At 48.4% G+C, this 21873-nt stretch overlaps 2 protein-coding genes and 2 pseudogenes across 2 annotated transcripts; all 4 read left to right on the top strand.

Annotated features, from left to right (window-relative positions):
• The first annotated feature begins 619 nt into the window (after window positions 1–619).
• Window positions 620–1476, top strand: LOC117191227 (pre-mRNA-splicing factor syf1 homolog). Its single transcript, XM_033396145.1, has one exon. The coding sequence runs from the start codon at window positions 1029–1031 to the stop codon at window positions 1473–1475; it is 447 nt and encodes a 148-aa protein (XP_033252036.1). The 5' UTR covers window positions 620–1028; the 3' UTR covers window position 1476.
• LOC117191222 lies at window positions 1412–19357 on the top strand (annotated as a pseudogene).
• On the top strand, window positions 14169–16025 carry LOC117191215 (annotated as a pseudogene).
• A 135-nt stretch (window positions 19358–19492) lies between the features above and the next one.
• Window positions 19493–21387, top strand: LOC117191216 (cytosol aminopeptidase-like). Its single transcript, XM_033396141.1, has one exon. It carries the CDS (start codon window positions 19633–19635, stop codon window positions 21151–21153), a length of 1521 nt encoding a protein of 506 aa, XP_033252032.1. The 5' UTR covers window positions 19493–19632; the 3' UTR covers window positions 21154–21387.
• The last annotated feature ends 486 nt before the right edge of the window (window positions 21388–21873 follow it).

Genomic DNA, 21873 nt, shown 5'->3' with positions numbered 1-21873 from the left:
TAGTCATCCTCTACGATTCTGCGTTTCTGGTTTTATCGTATCTTTAAAAATGTGGATGCCACAGATTTTCGTCCTTTGTGGGGGCGGAAGTGGGCGGGGCGAAGTTTTGAAACATTTTTGTAGCAGTGACATATCACAGAAGTCTGGATACAAAACATCGTTGCTCTAGCTCTTATAGTCTTTGAGCACTAGGCGCTGAAGGGGACGGACAGACGGACAGACAGACATGGCTCAATCGACTCGGCTATTGATGCTGATCAAGAATATATATACTTTATGGGGTCGGAAACGATTCCTTCTGGACGTTACACACATCCACTTTTACCACAAATCTAATATACCCCAATACTCATTTTGAGTATCGGGTATAAAAATACGGAAAAAGTCAACTTCGGCTTATCTTAAAAGGTTTTCAGTTCAAATCTAATGAAAATATATGCCTGTTGTTTTCTTTCAATTTAGAGAATAATATCGGGAGAAACGTATATGAAAATGGGTTTAATTATTTATTCTCGTATATTGTTTTTTTGACAGTGTATGCCACGCCCAGACTCCCTTTATAATTGTGATTTTTGTTGTTGCTGTTGTTTCTGGTCAAGTGCTGTGAAGAGGGGGGGGGAATGAATGTTTATGTTTCCGACTAAAGTGCTTCTTTTGTAAATCACTTTCGAGCTCCAGAGCCATGCAAAGGCTGAGGTTGAAGGTTGAATTAAAATTCCTGCACTTATAATTATCTTCTGCTGTTGTCCTTTACGGACGCACATGTACATACATGTGTACATATGTACTTCCTTTCACCGCATGTATTTTCAAATGTCAATTAGTTGAGTTAATTGAGCGAAAGTGCAAAATGTGAACCGCAATAACGTTTATATACATTTACGGAATTCACTCGCCTCTGTTAATCTTTTGGCTTCTATTGTCTCCTTGCCCCCCTGGTCCTCGGTCTTTTGGCCTTTGTTGGGGCAGCAGAGCCCTTTTGCGAGGCCAGCTTTGCGCAGTTCGAGGAGCTGTCGTTGAACAAGCGCATGGAGGAGGTGGCCAAGAACGAGGGGTCCACCGAGGAGGACGACATCGATGTGGAGCTGCGCCTGTCGCGCTTCGAATACCTCATGGAGAGGCGTCTGCTGCTGCTGAACAGTGTCCTGCTGCGCCAGAATCCGCACAACGTTCACGAGTGGCACAAGCGGATCAACCTGTACGATGACAAGCCCACGGAGATCATTAACACCTACACCGAGGCCGTGCAGACAGTCCAGCCCAAGCTGGCGGTGGGAAAGCTGCACACCCTCTGGGTGGAGTACGTCAAGGTGGAGGATCTGGCCGCCGTGTGGTGCGAGTGGGCGGAGATGGAGCTGCGCCAGCAGCAGCTCGAGGCTGCCCTCAAGCTGATGCAACGTGCCACGGCGTGCCCAAGCGGAAGGTGGCGTATCACGACTCGGAGACAGTGCAGTCGCGCCTCCACAGATCCCTGAAGGGGTGTTCCATGTACGCCGATCTGGAGGAGTCCTTTGGCACCTTCAAGACCTGCAAGGCCGTCTACGAGCGCATCATCGACCTGAAGATCTGCACGCCGCAGGTGATCATCAACTATGGCATGTTCCTCGAAGAGCACAACTATTTCGAGGAGGCCTATCGGGCCTACGAGAAGGGCATTGCCCTGTTTAAGTGGCCGAATGTGTACGACATCTGGAACTCGTATCTAAGCAAGTTCCTCGCGCGCTACGGGGGCACAAAGCTGGAGCGGGCCCGCGACCTCTTCGAACAGTGCCTGGATCAGTGTCCCGCTGAGCATGCCAAGTACTTTTACCTGCTCTACGCGAAGCTGGAGGAGGAGCACGGCCTGGCCCGACATGCCATGTCCGCATGTCGGGCTCTGCCCAAGCAGCATATGCGCCACATGTGCGTCAAATTCGCCGAGCTGGAGACGAAGCTGGGCAAGGTGGATCGAGCCAGGGCCATCTACGCTCACAGGTGAGTCGACATTTAACCGTTGGATCGTCAATATTCTAAGCTCTCTTCTGCTTTGTCCCAACAGGTGTGCGATCCCCGCATCACGGCGGACTTGGAAGGAGTTCGAGGAGCGTCATGGCAACGAGGATACGATGCGTGAAATTCTGCGGATCAATTCTGGTGTGGCTGCCGATGATGGTGCTGGCTCCGGACCGGATGCCATGCGGCTGCTCGAGGAGAAGGCCCGCCAGGCGGCGGCCGAGGCCAAGCAGAAGCCCGCCGAGAAGGCTGCCTCCAATATCATGTTTGTGCGAGGCGAGACCCAGGGCGGGGCCAAGGGCAAGGAAAATACAGTCGTCAATCCGGATGAGATTGATATTGGCGACAGCGAGGACGACGACGACGATGAGGAGGAGGACCTGCAGCAGCCGAGTGGAGACCAGGCCGAGGCAGGCCAGGCCACAACCAAAACCGATGACGAGGGCCTCATCATGAAGAAAATGCGATTCGAACAAAAGGCCATACCGACCAAGGTCTTTGGCAGCCTCAAGCCGACAAATCAATCCGATTCCGATGAGGGATAAATCTTTTGTTTCTTTTGATTACGCGAAATATAAATGTATGTCTGTGGAATACTTCCCTCGATTTGAGACCTATTCTTTGTAGTGGTCGCTTGTCGGGCGGATAGGAAAGCATATTTGTGTTCTTCGCCTGAAAGTATGCCCGATGGTATTTGTAGAATTTATATGTTTATGTATATAATATATATATAAATATATTTATATATGTTATATTATTTATACAAGTATATATCACACCTCACCGAGATACTTATTAATTATTAAGTTTAGTCCCCATAGTTAGTGTATAGTTAGGTTGGCTTAATTTCTTGTTGTGGTGTTACATGTTAAATGTTCCTGGTCGTGTGAGGGCTAGCGCCATCTAGGGTTGACATTAAGAATATGCTTAAAAACGAACAAAAAATCTCCCCACCATGTCCATAACCATTCAAGGTGAATGGCGAAGGATCGTGCAAAGGCAGATTCGGAGAACAAAATTTTTGTTGGTCAGTAGATCCGCCCAAATCTTTCTTTCTCCTCGTGGCCGTACAAGCATTCAGTTGCGCGGTGAGAAAAAAAAAATAATAAAAATAAAATTAAACCGCCGTAAATAACCGTGGTGTGAAACCAAAGTGCACTCGATCGGGAAAAAAGAACCCAAGAAAGCAGATTGGGCTTTAATCGAAAACGTGAGTACCGGCCTTCGACAGTGCTAGGAGCCTCGAAGTTAGATTTTCCGACTTTTTCTGTAGTTTCCGCTTAGAGGTGAGCAGCCCCAACACAAAAAAAAAAAAAAAAACACCTGGAGAAAGAAGGAATTAGCACATCAACCCCATCCCCTTATTTTCGCAGTGCCAGTTCCAACCGGGTAAATATGTGCATGGCGTAACTGTTAGAAAAAGTAGCCTGATCAGTATTTTCAAATTCCACATTAGAATCGGCACTTAGTTTGGGAATTATCCAAAAGCTGCAGCCCGAGCTTTAAGCCCCCGCACTACGAACCAGCTGATCCACCAAGTCGCGGGCAGTGAACGTTGGCTGCGCGAGACGAGGACAGCCGTCTGAACGGGCTTAGTGCGGCGAAGGGGCGTAACCGTTTCGCATTCAAAACCGGGCCAAGAAACGGAAACCGGTGCTGGCAGTCAGCGTAGGCCCGAAGCCGCTTAAATGTTCCTACCGGGCGGGAAAAAATAGTGCACCACGTGTGTACATAACCTCCCGGCGACCCCTAGTGGTATCGCCTCTCTTGTTCTTCTCGTGATTCGGCCTTACTGTTCCAAACGTTTATTTAAAGTGCAGTGGAGGCCAGCGTTTGTTTTATGTGCACGTTAGTGTCATTATGTAGGCTGGATGAAAACTGTAAGAGATGTGCTCACATACATATGTATACACCGCCCACTGAAAGCCACTGAGGCCAGTAAGATCCCACCGTGACTCGCATTCCTTGAACCTCGCAGTCCGTTGATAGGTCTGTTTTTGTGTAGTTGGATATACTTAGTGTTAATTGTAACAGAAAAAAAAACCAGAAAAAAAACCCACCAACACATGGAAAGTTTGAAAATGCATTTGATAAAAGCTTAAAAGTTTGAGCTTAAAAGCGTCCGCTCGTCCGGGTCCCCTCCGCGAGCTTATGCCATGCAGCACGCGCTGTACGATTTTGTTTTTGGTTTGCAGGTAAAAGTTTAATGCACCCACACACAGCCACACGCCCAGCTACGAAAGATCTTTCGCCGCGGGAACACAAACAAAAACTGAGTGAGCTTTATAATATACCAACAACATTAAATTTTATTGCCTCCCAAAATTCCGCGAGCGTGGCAAAAGCTTCGTTCTTTTTTGCTAGAGCTGTTTGTCGGTCGTTGACCTCACACTTTTAAAGTAGTCACAGCTGATTGGCCTTCTGCCTTTACAATACGCTTGGTAGAACGAATAGTATGTCCAACTACTCCCTGAAGCCGATGTGCTGGGACATGTGTACCTATATTGCGCTATAGTATTATCTTTCTATCTAAGGAAAAATCATTAGTTTATATCGCACTATAAAATATCGTATATGCACTTATAACTATTTACACTTATCGTATTTATTTATCTAAATATTCCCTAGTAATAATAGCTATATCTCTTGTGACGCTTTTCGTTCCTCCTTTTGTCCATTTATCCTTGTCTTGGAGTTCTCGGTTAGTGTTTCTTTTTTCTTGTAACATGAATATAGTATCTGAATATAGTTTCTAATAAAATGATTGTTAAGATGAATATGTGCTAGACGTTACCGCATTTGGGGGAACCATGCCGCTCGTGAGCGAAATAGGATGACCAATACCGGACACTCCAGGGATCCTGATATTATTATTGGCTCTTTCAGGATCATGGTAGGGTGGGCGTGGCACGACTCCGTGCCAGCAAAACAGAGATGTCCGCCGCGGTGGTAGATCCCTACTCCTTCTCTGCACTATCTTTGCCCCACTATACTTTCCGTACCCCTAACGATCCTTTCCTTGTCTGTCCCCCTCCCATTACCAAAAAGAGTACGCGAATTTTAATAAAATAATACCAGCAGGAGCGAAGCAACCTAACTGGAGGGTTACCCCAAAGAACCCATCCCCATTTCCGACCAGAGATCAGCCGTGGAAGCGAGCGCGTACTCCTTCTCAGTTAGCCGACCACCAGCTTCATCGTGCGAAGATTCTCTTCGTTACTCGTTACAGTAATAATTATTTTATTTGGCGCCCAACGTGGGGCCGAAAGGCCTGAAGGTCAGGTTTGACGTAATTGTAAACGTTACAAAGCGGAGTTACATTAACTTATATGGTTGTGTGTGACCCCAGCCAAACTTGACCCCGAAGCAGAAAAATTGTTGAGAAAGTCCATAACACCTGCGAGCAGTGCATAGTCATGCACTGGCTTAAGACTTTTGTTCCCTGTTTCCCACCCCCCTTCCTTAAAGCCTTCCTTTTGTCCTGGAATTGGATCCTGTGAAGGTGGATGCTTATTAGTTTCCGATAACGGTTAGCCCGCATCGGAGTATGATCCATAACCCTTGCTCGATGGTAAGCTGCTCTGGAATCGATAATAGCTTCACCATAGCTTTATTGCCGAGCAGTATATGCCATAGCAGTGAAATCTAAATGGATTCACTGGTATGTGGAAGTTGGCTGGACACAGGGTTATTAGTGGAGTAAATCTACGACCTGCCGCTATACAGAAGCATATTAGTGAATACATTCGCCCGTATCCCTTGGAAATTGACGGGTACCTTGGGTAGCTTTGGTTCAGTTGTCGCCGGTGTCAGCTAGAAGAATCAAAATTATTTTTTTGTTGCCGCTCAACTCGAATCGGGGTTATTAGGGTGCCTCCGTCTTTTGTTTCTCTCTCTACTTTCTAGTGATTGGTCTATTCGTGCGCCGATTTATACAGCAGGTTATCGCCGGCCGAGCGTGGTACCCCTGGTGCTGGTGCGTTTCTTCGTGCTACGTTTCCGGCCCGGACCGATAATGGCTGCGAAAAAGGTATAGGTCGTAGCACGCAGAGACTATTACAAACTCCCCGTAACCGCTTCGGTAATGTTTCCTCGATGGGCGGCTGACGAACACCGTCGTGATCCTGGTATGGGCACGCGGGCAAGAACGTCGTCCGTCCCTATGTTTAGGCGTTCGCCGCAGACAGGAAGGGGCCTAGAGCTACTAATTGGGTCACGATTGCCGAAGATACCTTTTCTTTATTTCCCCCTTTTTCGCTCTACCACGCATAGTTATTGGCAACCTTTCGGAGGGAAAGGGTTGCATGGTTTCCCCCAAAATCTCTCTATCAAAGATCGTTTTTTTTGCTTTCCCCGTTATTATTGTATCTTTTTTTTGTTAATATTTGTCTGAACTAGATTTATAGGAACGTGCTTAAAGCTAGTTAATATATAGGATAACTTTACAATGCCGGTAGACCGAAGCCCGGATTATAGGATTCAGCCAAAAGAGAGCGAAACCTTTTGCTGTGTATGCACGCAAGAAGTCGAATACCCAGGCCAACTATTAGCTACCAGCTGTAACCATTATTTCCATCACACCTGCTTTAGTGCACGTTCAGGAAATAAGAAAGTCTGTCCAGTGTGCATGACTGGGCTGAGCAAATCGACCCTTAATTTGGCAGAAGAACTAGAAGCAGCTCAAGCCTCAGGCAGCCAACCAGGGGCAGTTGCAGTGACCAGATCCCGTTCGAAAACACTTAAATCACAGCAAAACCAATTATCCGCTGCCAATATGCAGAGTGGGGTCCGAAGTGTTAGCCAACCCGAAGGGCCTAGTGTGTCCGGTCCAATGGCCGCTCCAGATCGTCCTAGAGGCCAACCGCCAAACTCTGCGGCAGCAGTGGTGTCAGCTTCAGCAGCTCGAACGGGTCTGCCAGCCACGGATGGTAGCTTGCAACAGACCATTGCGGACGCAGTGACAGCCGCACTAGCACAGCACACTCAAATGCTAGCTAACGCGATTGAAGCGGGGTTTCAAAGATTGTCGCTCCAGAATGCAGCTCCAGTTCCAACGGAAAGGGTACACCCAGCCCATAGGCAGTCCTCTCCCGTTAGGTCAAATCAATCCTTTGAGCAACTCTTTAGGTTATCCGCCAGGGAAAACGCAGCATTGCCAAACTCAGCGTCCGAGCGACCGACTAACTTGTCAGCCCCACCCGAGTCGCAGCAATCACATCAGTTGCGCGCGGATCGGATTAGCCAGATAATCGCGAACTGGAAGTTGAGATTCTCAGGGCGCTCCTCTATGTCAATAGATGATTTTTTGTATCGCGTCGAAGCTCTGACCAGCCAGACATTAGATAGCAATTTTGAATTGTTATCTCGCTACGCGAGCAACCTGTTCGAAGGAAGCGCGGGTGAATGGTACTGGAGGTATCATAAAAGCGTACCAAGAGTGCGCTGGATTGATCTCTGTATTGCTCTGAGATCGCAGTTTTCGGACGGCAGAACAGATTTAGAAATCAGAACCGCGATCACCCAGAGGAAGCAGAAAGTCAACGAACCGTTTGACAGTTTTTATGAGGCCATAGTGGCGCTTGCAGACAAGCTCGTGCAGCCGATGACCGAGCAGTCCTTGTTAGAGGGGTTGCGAGCAAATCTGCTCAATGAGATACAACATGAGATTTTATATGTGTCCATACCGAACATTGTGCAGTTGCGACAAGTGGTCCGCAAGCGTGAAAGGTTCATCGAAAATACTGCTAAGCCAATCCCGGCTACTCGACGATTTGTTCCTCGCAATCAGGTGAACGAAATGTCCATCCAGACAGAAGGTCTGGCAGAAGCCGATTCGGAAGAAGCTGACGCTTTTGATATCGACGCGATGACGCTTTCTTGCTGGAATTGCAATAAACAAGGCCACCGATATCAAGAGTGCGAAGCAGAGCGTAAAGTATTCTGTTATGGATGTGGTAAGCGGGACACATATAAACCATCGTGCCAAACATGTAGCTCGTCAAAAAACGAGTTGGCTCGTGCACCGATATCGAGTGCACGCAAGTTAGTGTCGAAGGCAACGAATACGGAGTAACCGGGGCTACGTCAAGCTCACTCCCCCTACCTCCTGACATGATAACGACCACTATGATACCAGTACAGGACGACGATCAGGAAACGACCCCTGCGCCTAGCAAAACTCGAGACCGTAAGCGTAGGAAGCTGTTCCGCACGCAGAGTAAAAATGCGCGCAGAGCATTATTAGCCTCTGTTATTAGTAATATCACTGACCTACGACCCTACGCCAATGTCACTCTGTTTGGCAAGACGATAAGTGGATTAATGGACACAGGCGCCTCAATCAGCTGCCTTGGGGGTAAATTTGCAGAAGAGTTATCTCGAACAAACCCTGAGGTCAAGCCGATGAAGTCAGCCGTGCGAACCGCAGATGGGAAAAAGCACTCATTTGCTTTCGTGGAAATTCCAAACGAATATGCCTTTATCTTGTACCATCGTTATCGCAGGAGTTATATCTAGGAATAGACTTTTGGAGAAGCTTTAATCTACTGCCGTTCTTCTTAATGAGCAAAGCGAAAAACAACAGTTTGGCGGCTATAAGCTTTGACAACCCGATGCAAATACCTTTGTCGGAATTACAGCAGAAGGAACTAGTAGCGATAGTACTGATGTTCCCTTCGTTTGCCGAAAAAGGATTAGGAAAGACAAACTGGCTTACACATGACATAGAAATTTCCGAGACTCGGCCCATAAAACAACGCCACTACGCAGTGTCGCCTGCAGTCGAAAAATGTATATACGAAGAGTTGGACCGAATGTTAGGCCTTGGGGTGATTGAAGAATCAGATAGCCCGTGGTCTTCCCCGGTAGTAATTGTGCGTAAGCCAGGTAAGGTTCGTCTTTGCCTTGATAGCCGGAAAGTTAACGGAGTAACAGTCAAAAATGCTTACCCTATGCCCCTCATTCATGGCATTTTAAGTAGACTTCCAAAAGCGCAGTTCATTTCAAGCATCGATCTTAAAGATGCTTACTGGCAGATTCCGCTTACTCCAAGGGCTCGGGAGAAGACGGCTTTTGCTGTGCCTGGGAGGCCGCTATATCAATTCACGGTGATGCCGTTTGGTTTATGCAATGCCCCACAGACCATGTCCAAACTGATGGATAAAGTTATCCCACCATCTTTGCGAAATGAGATTTTCATTTATCTCGACGACTTATTGGTGATTTCGGAGTCCTTCGAGAAGCACATGTCCGTGTTGAAAGCGCTGGCCGACCGACTGTCTCAAGCTGGACTGACGATAAACGTAGAGAAGAGCAAATTTTGCCTGAAGGAAGTGAAATACCTGGGCCACGTGATAGGGTATGGGATGATACAAACGGATCCCGAAAAAGTTGCTGCTATTCGGGAGTTTCCAGTGCCACGATCGGTGAAGCAAGTGCGACGATTTTTGGGAACCACTGGATGGTACCATAAATTTATTAAAAACTATGCCGGAATTGCTGCCCCAATATCAGATACACTAAAGCAACGTCGATCGTTTGTATGGACCAACGAAGCGCAAAGGGCGTTTGAAAGTTTAAAAGACCAAATGTGCGAGGCACCAGTCCTACATAGCCCCGACTTTACCATTCCATTTGCCATTCATTGCGATGCCAGCCACACCGGAGTTGGCGGCGTGTTAATGCAAACGGATAGCGATGGTAATGACATCCCAATCGCATTCATGTCTCGCAAGCTGAATCAGTGTCAGCGAAACTATTCAGTCACGGAGAAAGAGTGTTTGGCAGCCATAATGTGTGTGAAGAAGTTTCGAGCTTATGTGGAAGGACACGAGTTCTCCATCCATACCGACCATGCATCATTGAAGTGGCTAATGTCACAATCGGACCTAAGTTCTAGATTGGCAAGATGGGCTCTCAAATTGCAGGGGTTCAACTTCAAAATTTTCCACCGCAAAGGTAGCCAAAATGTTGTCCCAGATGCTCTGTCGCGGGTGCACACCGAAGATCTATCGGCATTCAGCTGCGATGGATTGGTAGACCTGCAGTCTGATTGCTTCAAGTCGGCAGAATATTTGGAACTAATTCGAAAAATTAAAGGCAACCAGACACAGATGCCAGACATTAAGGTGATCGATAATCTCATATATCGGCGAGCAGAACACGCGGCTGCTGATCAGATCGCTGACGACCTGTGTTGGAAGCTGTGGGTTCCAACGGAGCTGGTGTCCGATGTACTAAAACAGAGTCACGAACAGTCGCTAGCAGCTCATAGCGGCATTAATAAAACGTTGGAGAGAGTTCGACGTTATTATTATTGGCCAAGTTTAGTAACCGATGTGAGAGCGTTCATAAACAGCTGTTCGGTCTGCAAGTGCACCAAGTACCCGATTCGTTCGTTACGACCCCCATTAGCTCCAGTGAAGGAAACTCAACGAGTGTTTCAGAAGTTGTTTGTGGATTTCCTGGGTCCGTATCCACGAAGCAAATCCGGAAATATCGGTATCTTCGTTGTTTTGGACCATCTTTCAAAATATCCGTTTTTAAAACCCGTAAAGAAATTTACAGCGGAGGCGATAACTCGATTCATGGAAGAGGACCTATTCCATTGCTTCGGGGTACCCGAAGTGGTTGTGTCCGACAATGGAGTACAATTTAAGTCCCATCACTTCAATTCGCTGTTGAAAAAGTACAATGTGCAACATTTTTATACGGCTGTGTACGCACCTCAAGCCAACGCTTCGGAACGCGTTAACAGATCCGTTATTGCCGCCATTAAAGCTTACATCAAGCCAGATCAAACTAATTGGGATGAGCAGCTTAGTTCTATTAGTTGTGCATTACGATCTAGTCTGCATTCAGCCCTAAACGACAGCCCCTATCGGGTTGCATTTGGACAGCACATGATCACCAATGGAGACACCTATCAGCTCTTACGAAATTTGCAGGTTTTAGAAGATCGTACCGTGAGTTTTGGTCGGGAAGATTCGTTTGATGTGATTCGAAAAACAGCCGAACGAACAATACAAAAACAACACCAACGAAACGAACAGCAGTACAACCTTCGAAGTCGTGAAGTGGCGTTCAAAGTTGGCCAGGAGGTCTACAGACGCAACTTTCAGCAGAGCAATTTCGTTAAAGGTTTCAGCGCAAAACTAGCTCCTACTTTTGTAAAAGCTAGAATAAAACGTAGGCTTGGTCACAGTTATTACGAGTTGGAAGATCCCCAAGGTAGACTTATCGGAAAATACCACGCTAAAGACATAAAGCAGTGACCATCCTAATACAGGTTAACGGTTTTCCTCCAAGCGTCTATCACTGTGATTAACACCAAAGTGTGATCTTGGCCGGGGGATTTGTAGTGGTCGCTTGTCGGGCGGATAGGAAAGCATATTTGTGTTCTTCGCCTGAAAGTATGCCCGATGGTATTTGTACAATTTATATATTTATGTATATAATATATATATAAATATATTTATATATGTTATATTATTTATACAAGTATATATCACACCTCACCGAGATACTTATTAATTATTAAGTTTAGTCCCCATAGTTAGTGTATAGTTAGGTTGGCTTAATTTCTTGTTGTGGTGTTACATGTTAAATGTTCCTGGTCGTGTGAGGGCTAGCGCCATCTAGGGTTGACATTAAGAATATGCTTAAAAACGAACAAAAAATCTCCCCACCATGTCCATAACCATTCAAGGTGAATGGCGAAGGACCGTGCAAAGGCAGATTCGGAGAACAAAATTTTTGTTGGTCAGTAGATCCGCCCAAATCTTTCTTTCTCCTCGTGGCCGTACAAGCATTCAGTTGCGCGGTGAGAAAAAAAAAATAATAAAAATAAAATTAAACCGCCGTAAATAACCGTGGTGTGAAACCAAAGTGCACTCGATCGGGAAAAAAGAACCCAAGAAAGCAGATTGGGCTTTAATCGAAAACGTGAGTACCGGCCTTCGACAGTGCTAGGAGCCTCGAAGTTAGATTTTCCGACTTTTTCTGTAGTTTCCGCTTGGAGGTGAGCAGCCCCAACACAAAAAAAAAAAAAAAAAACACCTGGAGAAAGAAGGAATTAGCACATCAACCCCATCCCCTTATTTTCGCAGTGCCAGTTCCAACCGGGTAAATATGTGCATGGAGTAACTGTTAGAAAAAGTAGCCTGATCAGTATTTTCAAATTCCACATTAGAATCGGCACTTAGTTTGGGAATTATCCAAAAGCTGCAGCCCGAGCTTTAAGCCCCCGCACTACGAACCAGCTGATCCACGAAGTCGCGGGCAGTGAACGTTGGCTGCGCGAGACGAGGACAGCCGTCTGAACGGGCTTAGTGCGGCGAAGTGGCGTAACCGTTTCGCATTCAAAACCGGGCCAAGAAACGGAAACCGGTGCTGGCAGTCAGCGTAGGCCCGAAGCCGCTTAAATGTTCCTACCGGGCGGGAAAAAATAGTGCACCACGTGTGTACATAACCTCCCGGCGACCCCTAGTGGTATCGCCTCTCTTGTTCTTCTCGTGATTCGGCCTTACTGTTCCAAACGTTTATTTAAAGTGCAGTGGAGGCCAGCGTTTGTTTTATGTGCACGTTAGTGTCATTATGTAGGCTGAATGAAAACTGTAAGAGATGTGCTCACATACATATGTATGTATACACCGCCCACTGAAAGCCACTGAGGCCAGTAAGATCCCACCGTGACTCGCATTCCCTTGAACCTCGCAGTCCGTTGATATGTCTGTTTTTGTGTAGTTGGATATACTTAGTGTTAATTGTAACAGAAAAAAAAACCAGAAAAAAAACCCACCAACACATGGAAAGTTTGAAAATGCATTTGATAAAAGCTTAAAAGTTTGAGCTTAAAAGCGTCCGCTCGTCCGGGTCCCCTCCGCGAGCTTATGCCATGCAGCACGCGCTGTACGATTTTGTTTTTGGTTTGCAGGTAAAAGTTTAATGCACCCACACACAGCCACACGCCCAGCTACGAAAGATCTTTCGCCGCGGGAACACAAACAAAAACTGAGTGAGCTTTATAATATACCAACAACATTAAATTTTATTGCCTCCCAAAATTCCGCGAGCGTGGCAAAAGCTTCGTTCTTTTTTGCTAGAGCTGTTTGTCGGTCGTTGACCTCACACTTTTAAAGTAGTCACAGCTGATTGGCCTTCTGCCTTTACAATACGCTTGGTAGAACGAATAGTATGTCCAACTACTCCCTGAAGCCGATGTGCTGGGACATCTGTACCTATATTGCGCTATAGTATTATCTTTCTATCTAAGGAAAAATCATTAGTTTATATCGCACTATAAAATATCGTATATGCACTTGTAACTATTTACACTTATCGTATTTATTTATCTAAATATTCCCTAGTAATAATAGCTATATCTCTTGTGACGCTTTTCGTTCCTCCTTTTGTCCATTTATCCTTGTCTTGGAGTTCTCGGTTAGTGTTTTTTTTTTCTTGTAAAATTAATATAGTATCTGAATATAGTTTCTAATAAAATGATTGTTAAGATGAATATGTGCTAGACGTTACCGCATTTGGGGGAACCATGCCGCTCGTGAGCGAAATAGGATGACCAATACCGGACACTCCAGGGATCCTGATATTATTATTGGCTCTTTCAGGATCATGGTAGGGTGGGCGTGGCACGACTCCGTGCCAGCAAAACAGAGATGTCCGCCGCGGTGGTAGATCCCTACTCCTTCTCTGCACTATCTTTGCCCCACTATACTTTCCGTACCCCTAACGATCCTTTCCTTGTCTGTCCCCCTCCCATTACCAAAAAGAGTACGCGAATTTTAATAAAATAATACCAGCAGGAGCGAAGCAACCTAACTGGAGGGTTACCCCAAAGAACCCATCCCCATTTCCGACCAGAGATCAGCCGTGGAAGCGAGCGCGTACTCCTTCTCAGTTAGCCGACCACCAGCTTCATCGTGCGAAGATTCTCTTCGTTACTCGTTACATCTTCGGAGACCTATTCTTCGTTTTGTTCGGAAATTCATAAATTCCTCGAATCTCAGCAGGCGTTGGCAATGTTTCCCTGCCAGAGCTTGAGCCTTGGGATATCTCATTCCTTTCGAATCAGCTGTGGAAGCACATCTATTCTCTCTATTTTTTAGATTTACATTTTTTTTATTCGGAAAAAAACAAAATTTGTCTGGAACTGTCTGAAAAATAAGAGAACTTTCGTAACCTGTCGCGAAGGACTGTCACTATCATTAAGCGATGAAGTCTGTACGCTTGATGCACGCCCTGTGCAGGCGTGTCCAGCACACATTCCTGGCCAGACGCAGAGATGTGGAACAGCGACGGCACTACGCCGAGAAATGTGACTCGGTGATCAAAGGCGTTGTGGTGGGCGTGTACGCCAAGGAGGGCGACCGCCAGCCCAAGATGACACCATCCGGCGAGAAGTTTGACGATCGCGTCCAGGGTAAGATCACTGATCTAATACGCGAGACGGGCCTGAGTGGCCAGCTGGGAAAAGGCCGTGTCTTTATGAACGTGGATGCGGAGTTCCGTGCGGTGGCCGTGGTCGGAGAGGGACAGGAGGGGGCCGGCTTCAACGACCTGGAGATGATCGACGAGGGAATGGAGAACGCTCGCGTCGCTGCCGGCGTGGGGGCTCGTGCCCTTCAACTGCAGGGCTGCACAGATGTCTTCGTGGAGTCGATGGAGTATGCGGAGCAGGCGGCCGAGGGGAGCGCCTTGGCCGTCTGGCGCTACAACACCAACAAGCGCCGTCGGGACCGCACACTCATTTCCAAACTGGAGCTGTACGACTCTCCCGACTCGGATGCCTGGATGCGGGGCCTGTTCAAGGCCGAATCGCAGAACCTGGCCCGTCGCCTGGCCGATACGCCGGCCAATCAGATGACGCCCACAATCTTCGCCCAGTCAACGGTGGATGCCCTGTGCCCCTGCGGGGTATCCGTGGAGGTACGCAGCATGGACTGGATCGAGTCCAAGAGCTTGAACAGCTTCTTGATGGTGGCCAAGGGCAGCTGCGAGCCGCCGATCATCTTGGAAATCGCCTACTGCGGCACCGCACCCGAGGACAAGCCCATCCTCCTGCTGGGCAAGGGCATCACATTCAACAGCGGGGGCCTCTGCCTCCGTCCCAAGGACTGCTTGTCCATGTACCGCGGCTGCATGTCCGGTGCAGCCGCCTGCGTGGGCGTCATCCGAGCCGCCGCCGGCCTATCGCTGCCCCTAAACATAACGGCACTGCTGCCGCTGTGCGAGAACATGCCCTCCTCTCGGCTTCGTGGACGTCAGCAAGGCTGGTGTGATGGCCATGGCCGATCTCTTGCTCTACGCCCAGACGATCTACAAGCCGCGCATGGTCGTGGACATTGCTACAGTGGGCTACGCCGTCTGCCCAGCGCTGGGCGGAGCAGCAGCCAGGATTTTCAGCAATTCGAACTTCGTCTACAAGCAGTTCGAGAAGGCCGGTGCCCTTACGGGGGATCGCGTTTGGCGTCTGCCCCTGTGGCGCTACTTCAAGGAGCTGATCATGCCGAACGAGACCTTTGACATCAGCAACCGCGGACGTCGCCCTCCACGCCTCCAGCTGCATCGCTGCCGCCGTTCTGCACGAGCTGGTGCCGTGCGTCGACTGGGCCCACCTGGACATCCGCAACGTGGGCATGCTGACGCGCTACAATCCGCTCCCATATTTGCTGAAGGACCGCATGACTGGCCGTCCCACTCGCACCATCGTTCTGTTTCTGTTTCAGATGGCTTGCCCCGACGGCAAGTAATCTGATTATGTTCGTTACACAATTCCTTTGTTAATGTTCCGCGTTCCAAATTTGTTGTTAATTGAAGTACCCCCACCACCACCCCCCAACATTTTCACGCAAATTGCCAAGAGGTGCACACCCCAAGAGGTTACACGAACACATTTTTATTATTGCTCAATTTTAATCCAGAGTTTACAATTGAGCTTCCATGCTGATTGAAGGATGAAAAGAACCACATAAAATATGCAAAAAGGTCGCCATTTTATTGTTGAGATTCATTATAAATCGAGAATATACATGACATATAGGGCAAATGTGGCCTAGGTGAGGTCTTTACAAATCGGGCTCGTTAAAAACCTCGAAAAACATTTTTGCAATACAAATGGTGGAGAAATTAGCCGCTTATTTTACTTTTCCTCTCTTCTGTTCATCATTTCACTTCAACGCTCAAGCATCTATACTTATGCTCATTATTGCGTTGCTATTGCTTACAGAGGCTTAACATAGAGCTCTCACATGCACAGCCAAAAACCGCAAATGCACCCACATGCACACGCATACAGCGATGCGTTCGGTTTTCGCATTGGGAGCGTCGCATCGCGTGATCTAATTCTCTTTCGCTCGCCTTCTTTTCGTTGAGTGGAGTTGCTTGGAAATTCCAGTTGCTGTACCGTTGCCTCTTAGCCGCGCCTTCCACTAACTTAAACCACTAATTTAATAGGATTATAAATACAATCAATGGCCGGAAAGAATTACATATACTTACATATATATGTCAACGTGTCCCGTTTTTTTTGGTGATTTGTTGTTATTCGACCAAAAATTGCTGCCTTCTCGTTTCATTTGTTGTACCGTTGTAGCTGAGCGTCTTTGGTGCTAAGTGCGTCTTGCGGGAAAAATTAGTGGATTATTCGCGCACAAAAAGAGCCGATCGCGGAAAGAAAAATATGAATAAATTATAAAATTCATTTGTGTTTCTGTTTTTTTTTTTTTTAATAGTGCTTTTGTGTGTGTGTGTGTGTGAAAATAACGACAGAATGGAAACGGCAAGGAAAGAACAGAAAGAGAGAATGCAGCAAAAGTGGAAGAACCAGGAAGAAGGTAAGAAAATGTTGTTTATGTTTTTCTTTGCTGTACGATTATAGGCGATGAACTAAAAAGATATAAAACAAAATAGATCGATAGCATTTTGTTAGCTTTATGTTTAGTATGGAGGCAAATAAGGGGATAAACTTTTAACAAGAATCATACTTCTTATAGGAGAAAATACTAAAGGCAAACAGGACTATAAAAATAACGAAAAATACCGAAAAAGTCAACTTCGGCTTATCTTAAAAGGTTTTCAGTTCAAATCTAATGAAAATATATGCCTGTTGTTTACTTTCAATTTAGAGAATAATATCGGGAGAAACGTATATGAAAATGGGTTTAATTATTTATTCTCGTATATTGTTTTTTTGACAGTGTATGCCACGCCCAGACTGCCTTTATAATTGTGATTTTTGTTGTTGCTGTTGTTTCTGGTCAAGTGCTGTGAAGAGGTGGGGAATGAATATTTATGTTTCCGACTAAAGTGCTTCTTTTGTAAATCACTTTCGAGCTCCAGAGCCATGCAAAGGCTGAGGTTGAAGGTTGAATTAAAATTCCTGCACTTATAATTATCTCCTGCTGTTGTCCTTTACGGACGCACATGTACATACATGTGTACATATGTACTTCCTTTCACCGCATGTATTTTCAAATGTCAATTAGTTGAGTTAATTGAGCGAAAGTGCAAAATGTGAACCGCAATAACGTTTATATACGTTTACGGAATTCACTCGCCTCTGTTAATCTTTTGGCTTCTATTGTCTCCTTGCCCCCCTGGTCCTCGGTCTTTTGGCCTTTGTTGGGGCAGCAGAGCCCTTTTGCGAGGCCAGCTTTGCGCAGTTCGAGGAGCTGTCGTTGAACAAGCGCATGGAGGAGGTGGCCAAGAACGAGGGGCCACCGAGGAGGACGACATCGATGTAGAGCTGCGCCTGTCGCGCTTCGAATACCTCATGGAGAGGCGTCTGCTGCTGCTGAACAGTGTCCTGCTGCGCCAGAATCCGCACAACGTTCACGAGTGGCACAAGCGGATCAACCTGTACGATGACAAGCCCACGGAGATCATCAACACCTACACCGAGGCCGTGCAGACAGTCCAGCCCAAGCTGGCGGTGGGAAAGCTGCACACCCTCTGGGTGGAGTTTGCCAAGTTCTACGAGTCCAATGGCCAGGTGGAGGACGCCCGCGTGGTCTTCGAGCGGGGCACCGAGGTGGAGTACGTCAAGGTGGAGGATCTGGCCGCCGTGTGGTGCGAGTGGGCGGAGATGGAGCTGCGCCAGCAGCAGTTCGAGGCTGCCCTCAAGCTGATGCAACGTGCCACGGCGTGCCCAAGCGGAAGGTGGCGTATCACGACTCGGAGACAGTGCAGTCGCGCCTCCACAGATCCCTGAAGGTGTGGTCCATGTACGCCTATCTGGAGGAGTCCTTTGGCACCTTCAAGACCTGAAAGGCCGTCTACGAGCGCATCATCGACCTGAAGATCTGCACGCCTCATCAACTATGGCATGTTCCTCGAAGAGCACAACTACTTCGAGGAGGCCTATCGGGCCTACGAGAAGGGCATTGCCCTGTTTAAGTGGCCGAATGTGTACGACATCTGGAACTCGTATCTAAGCAAGTTCCTCGCGCGCTACGGGGGCACAAAGCTGGAGCGGGCCCGCGACCTCTTCGAACAGTGCCTGGATCAGTGTCCCGCTGAGCATGCCAAGTACTTTTACCTGCTCTACGCGAAGCTGGAGGAGGAGCACGGCCTGGCCCGGCATGCCATGTCGGGCTCTGCCCAAGCAGCATATGCGCCACATGTGCGTCAAATTCGCCGAGCTGGACACGAAGCTGGGCAAGGTGGATCGAGCCAGGGCCATCTACGCTCACAGGTGAGTCGATATTTAACCGTTGGATCGTCAATATTCTAAGCTCTCTTCTGCTTTGTCCCAACAGGTGTGCGATCCCCGCATCACGGCGGACTTGGAAGGAGTTCGAGGTGCGTCATGGCAACGAGGATACGATGCGTGAAATTCTGCGGATCAAGCGTTCCATTCAGGCCACCTACAACACGAACACGAATGGTGTGGCTGCCGATGATGGTGCTGGCTCCGGACCGGATGCCATGCGGCTGCTCGAGGAGAAGGCCCGCCAGGCGGCGGCCGAGGCCAAGCAGAAGCCCGCCGAGAAGGCTGCCTCCAATATCATGTTTGTGCGCGGCGAGACCCAGGGCGGGGCCAAGGGCAAGGAAAATACAGTCGTCAATCCGGATGAGATTGATATTGGCGACAGCGAGGACGACGACGACGATGAGGAGGAGGACCTGCAGCAGCCGAGTGGAGACCAGGCCGAGGCAGGCCAGGCCACAACCAAAACCGATGACGAGGGCCTCATCATGAAGAAACTGCGCTTCGAACAAAAGGCCATCCCGGCCAAGGTCTTTGGCAGCCTCAAGCCGACAAATCAATCCGATTCCGATGAGGGATAAATCTTTTGTTTCTTTTGATTACGCGAAATATAAATGTATGTCTGTGGAATACTTCCCTCGATTTGAGACCTATTCTTCGGAGACGTATTCTTCGTTTTGTTCGGAAATTCATAAATTCCTCGAATCTCAGCAGGCGTTGGCAATGTTTCCCTGCCAGAGCTTGAGCCTTGGGATATCTCATTCCTTTCGAATCAGCTGTTGGAAGCACATCTATTCTCTCTATTTTTTAGATTTACATTTTTTTTATTCGGAAAAAAGCAAAATTTGTCTGGAACTGTCTGAAAAATAAGAGAACTTTCGTAACCTGTCGCGAGGGACTGTCACTATCATTAAGCGATGAAGTCTGTACGCTTGATGCACGCCCTGTGCAGGCGTGTCCAGCACACATTCCTGGCCAGACGCAGAGATGTGGAACAGCGACGGCACTACGCCGAGAAATGTGACTCGGTGATCAAAGGCGTTGTGGTGGGCGTGTACGCCAAGGAGGGCGACCGCCAGCCCAAGATGACACCATCCGGCGAGAAGTTTGACGATCGCGTCCAGGGTAAGATCACTGATCTAATACGCGAGACGGGCCTGAGTGGCCAGCTGGGAAAAGGCCGTGTCTTTATGAACGTGGATGCGGAGTTCCGTGCGGTGGCCGTGGTCGGCGTGGGACAGGAGGGGGCCGGCTTCAACGACCTGGAGATGATCGACGAGGGAATGGAGAACGCTCGCGTCGCTGCCGGCGTGGGGGCTCGTGCCCTTCAACTGCAGTGCTGCACAGATGTCTTCGTGGAGTCGATGGAGTATGCGGAGCAGGCGGCCGAGGGGAGCGCCTTGGCCGTCTGGCGCTACAACACCAACAAGCGCCGTCGGGACCGCACACTCATTTCCAAACTGGAGCTGTACGACTCTCCCGACTCGGATGCCTGGATGCGGGGCCTGTTCAAGGCCGAATCGCAGAACCTGGCCCGTCGCCTGGCCGATACGCCGGCCAATCAGATGACGCCCACAATCTTTGCCCAGTCAACGGTGGATGCCCTGTGCCCCTGCGGGGTATCCGTGGAGGTACGCAGCATGGACTGGATCGAGTCCAAGAGCTTGATCAGCTTCTTGATGGTGGCCAAGGGCAGCTGCGAGCCGCCGATCATCTTGGAAATCGCCTACTGCGGCACCGCACCCGAGGACAAGCCCATCCTCCTGCTGGGCAAGGGCATCACATTCAACAGCGGGGGCCTCTGCCTCCGTCCCAAGGACTGCTTGTCCATGTACCGCGGCTGCATGTCCGGTGCAGCCGCCTGCGTGGGCTTCATCCGAGCCGCCGCCGGCCTATCGCTGCCCCTAAACATAACGGCACTGCTGCCGCTGTGCGAGATCATGCCCTCCGGAATGGCGGCCAAGCCTGGCGACGTGGTGTCCCTCCTCAATGGAAAAACTCTCGGCTTCGTGGACGTCAGCAAGGCTGGTGTGATGGCCATGGCCGATCCCTTGCTCTACGCCCAGACGATCTACAAGCCGCGCATGGTCGTGGACAATTCGAACTTCGTCTACAAGCAGTTCGAGAAGGCCGGTGCCCTTACGGGGGATCGCGTTTGGCGTCTGCCCCTGTGGCGCTACTTCAAGGAGCTGATCATGCCGAACGACACCTTTGACAGCAGCAACCGCGGACGTGGCCCCGCCTCCAGCTGCATCGCTGCCGTCGTTCTGCACGAGCTGGTGCCGTGCGTCGACTGGGCCCACCTGGACATCCGCAACGTGGGCATGCTGACGCGCTACAATCCGCTCCCATATTTGCTGAAGGACCGCATGACTGGCCGTCCCACTCGCACCATCGTTCAGTTTCTGTTTCAGATGGCTTGCCCCGACGGCAAGTAATCCGATTATGTTCGTTACACAATTCCTTTGTTAATGTTCCGCGTTCCAAATTTGTTGTTAATTGAAGTACCCCCACCACCACCCCCCAACATTTTCACGCAAATTGCCAAGAGGTGCACACCCCAAGAGGTTACACGAACACATTTTTATTATTGTTCAATTTTAATCCAGAGTTTACAATTGAGCTTCCATGCTGATTGAAGGATGAAAAGAACCACATAAAATATGCAAAAAGGTCGCCATTTTATTGTTGAGATTCATTATAAATCGAGAATATACATGACATATAGGGCAAATGTGGCCTAGGTGAGGTCTTTACAAATCGGGCTCGTTAAAAACCTCGAAAAACATTTTTGCAATACAAATGGTGGAGAAATTAGCCGCTTATTTTACTTTTCCTCTCTTCTGTTCATCATTTCACTTCAACGCTCAAGCATCTATACTTATGCTCATTATTGCGTTGCTATTGCTTACAGAGGCTTTACATAGAGCTCTCACATGCACAGCCAAAAACCGCAAATGCACCCACATGCACACGCATACAGCGATGCGTTCGGTTTTCGCATTGGGAGCGTCGCATCGCGTGATCTTCTAATTCTCTTTCGCTCGCCTTCTTTTCGTTGAGTGGAGTTGCTTGGAAATTCCAGTTGCTGTACCGTTGCCTCTTAGCCGCGCCTTCCACAAACTTAAACCACTAATTTAATAGGATTATAAATACAA

This window comes from Drosophila miranda (assembly GCF_003369915.1).
Source record: "Drosophila miranda strain MSH22 chromosome Y unlocalized genomic scaffold, D.miranda_PacBio2.1 Contig_Y1_pilon, whole genome shotgun sequence".
Classification (NCBI taxonomy): Eukaryota; Metazoa; Arthropoda; class Insecta; order Diptera; family Drosophilidae; genus Drosophila; species Drosophila miranda.
This window is presented reverse-complemented; position numbering and strand designations above follow the sequence as displayed.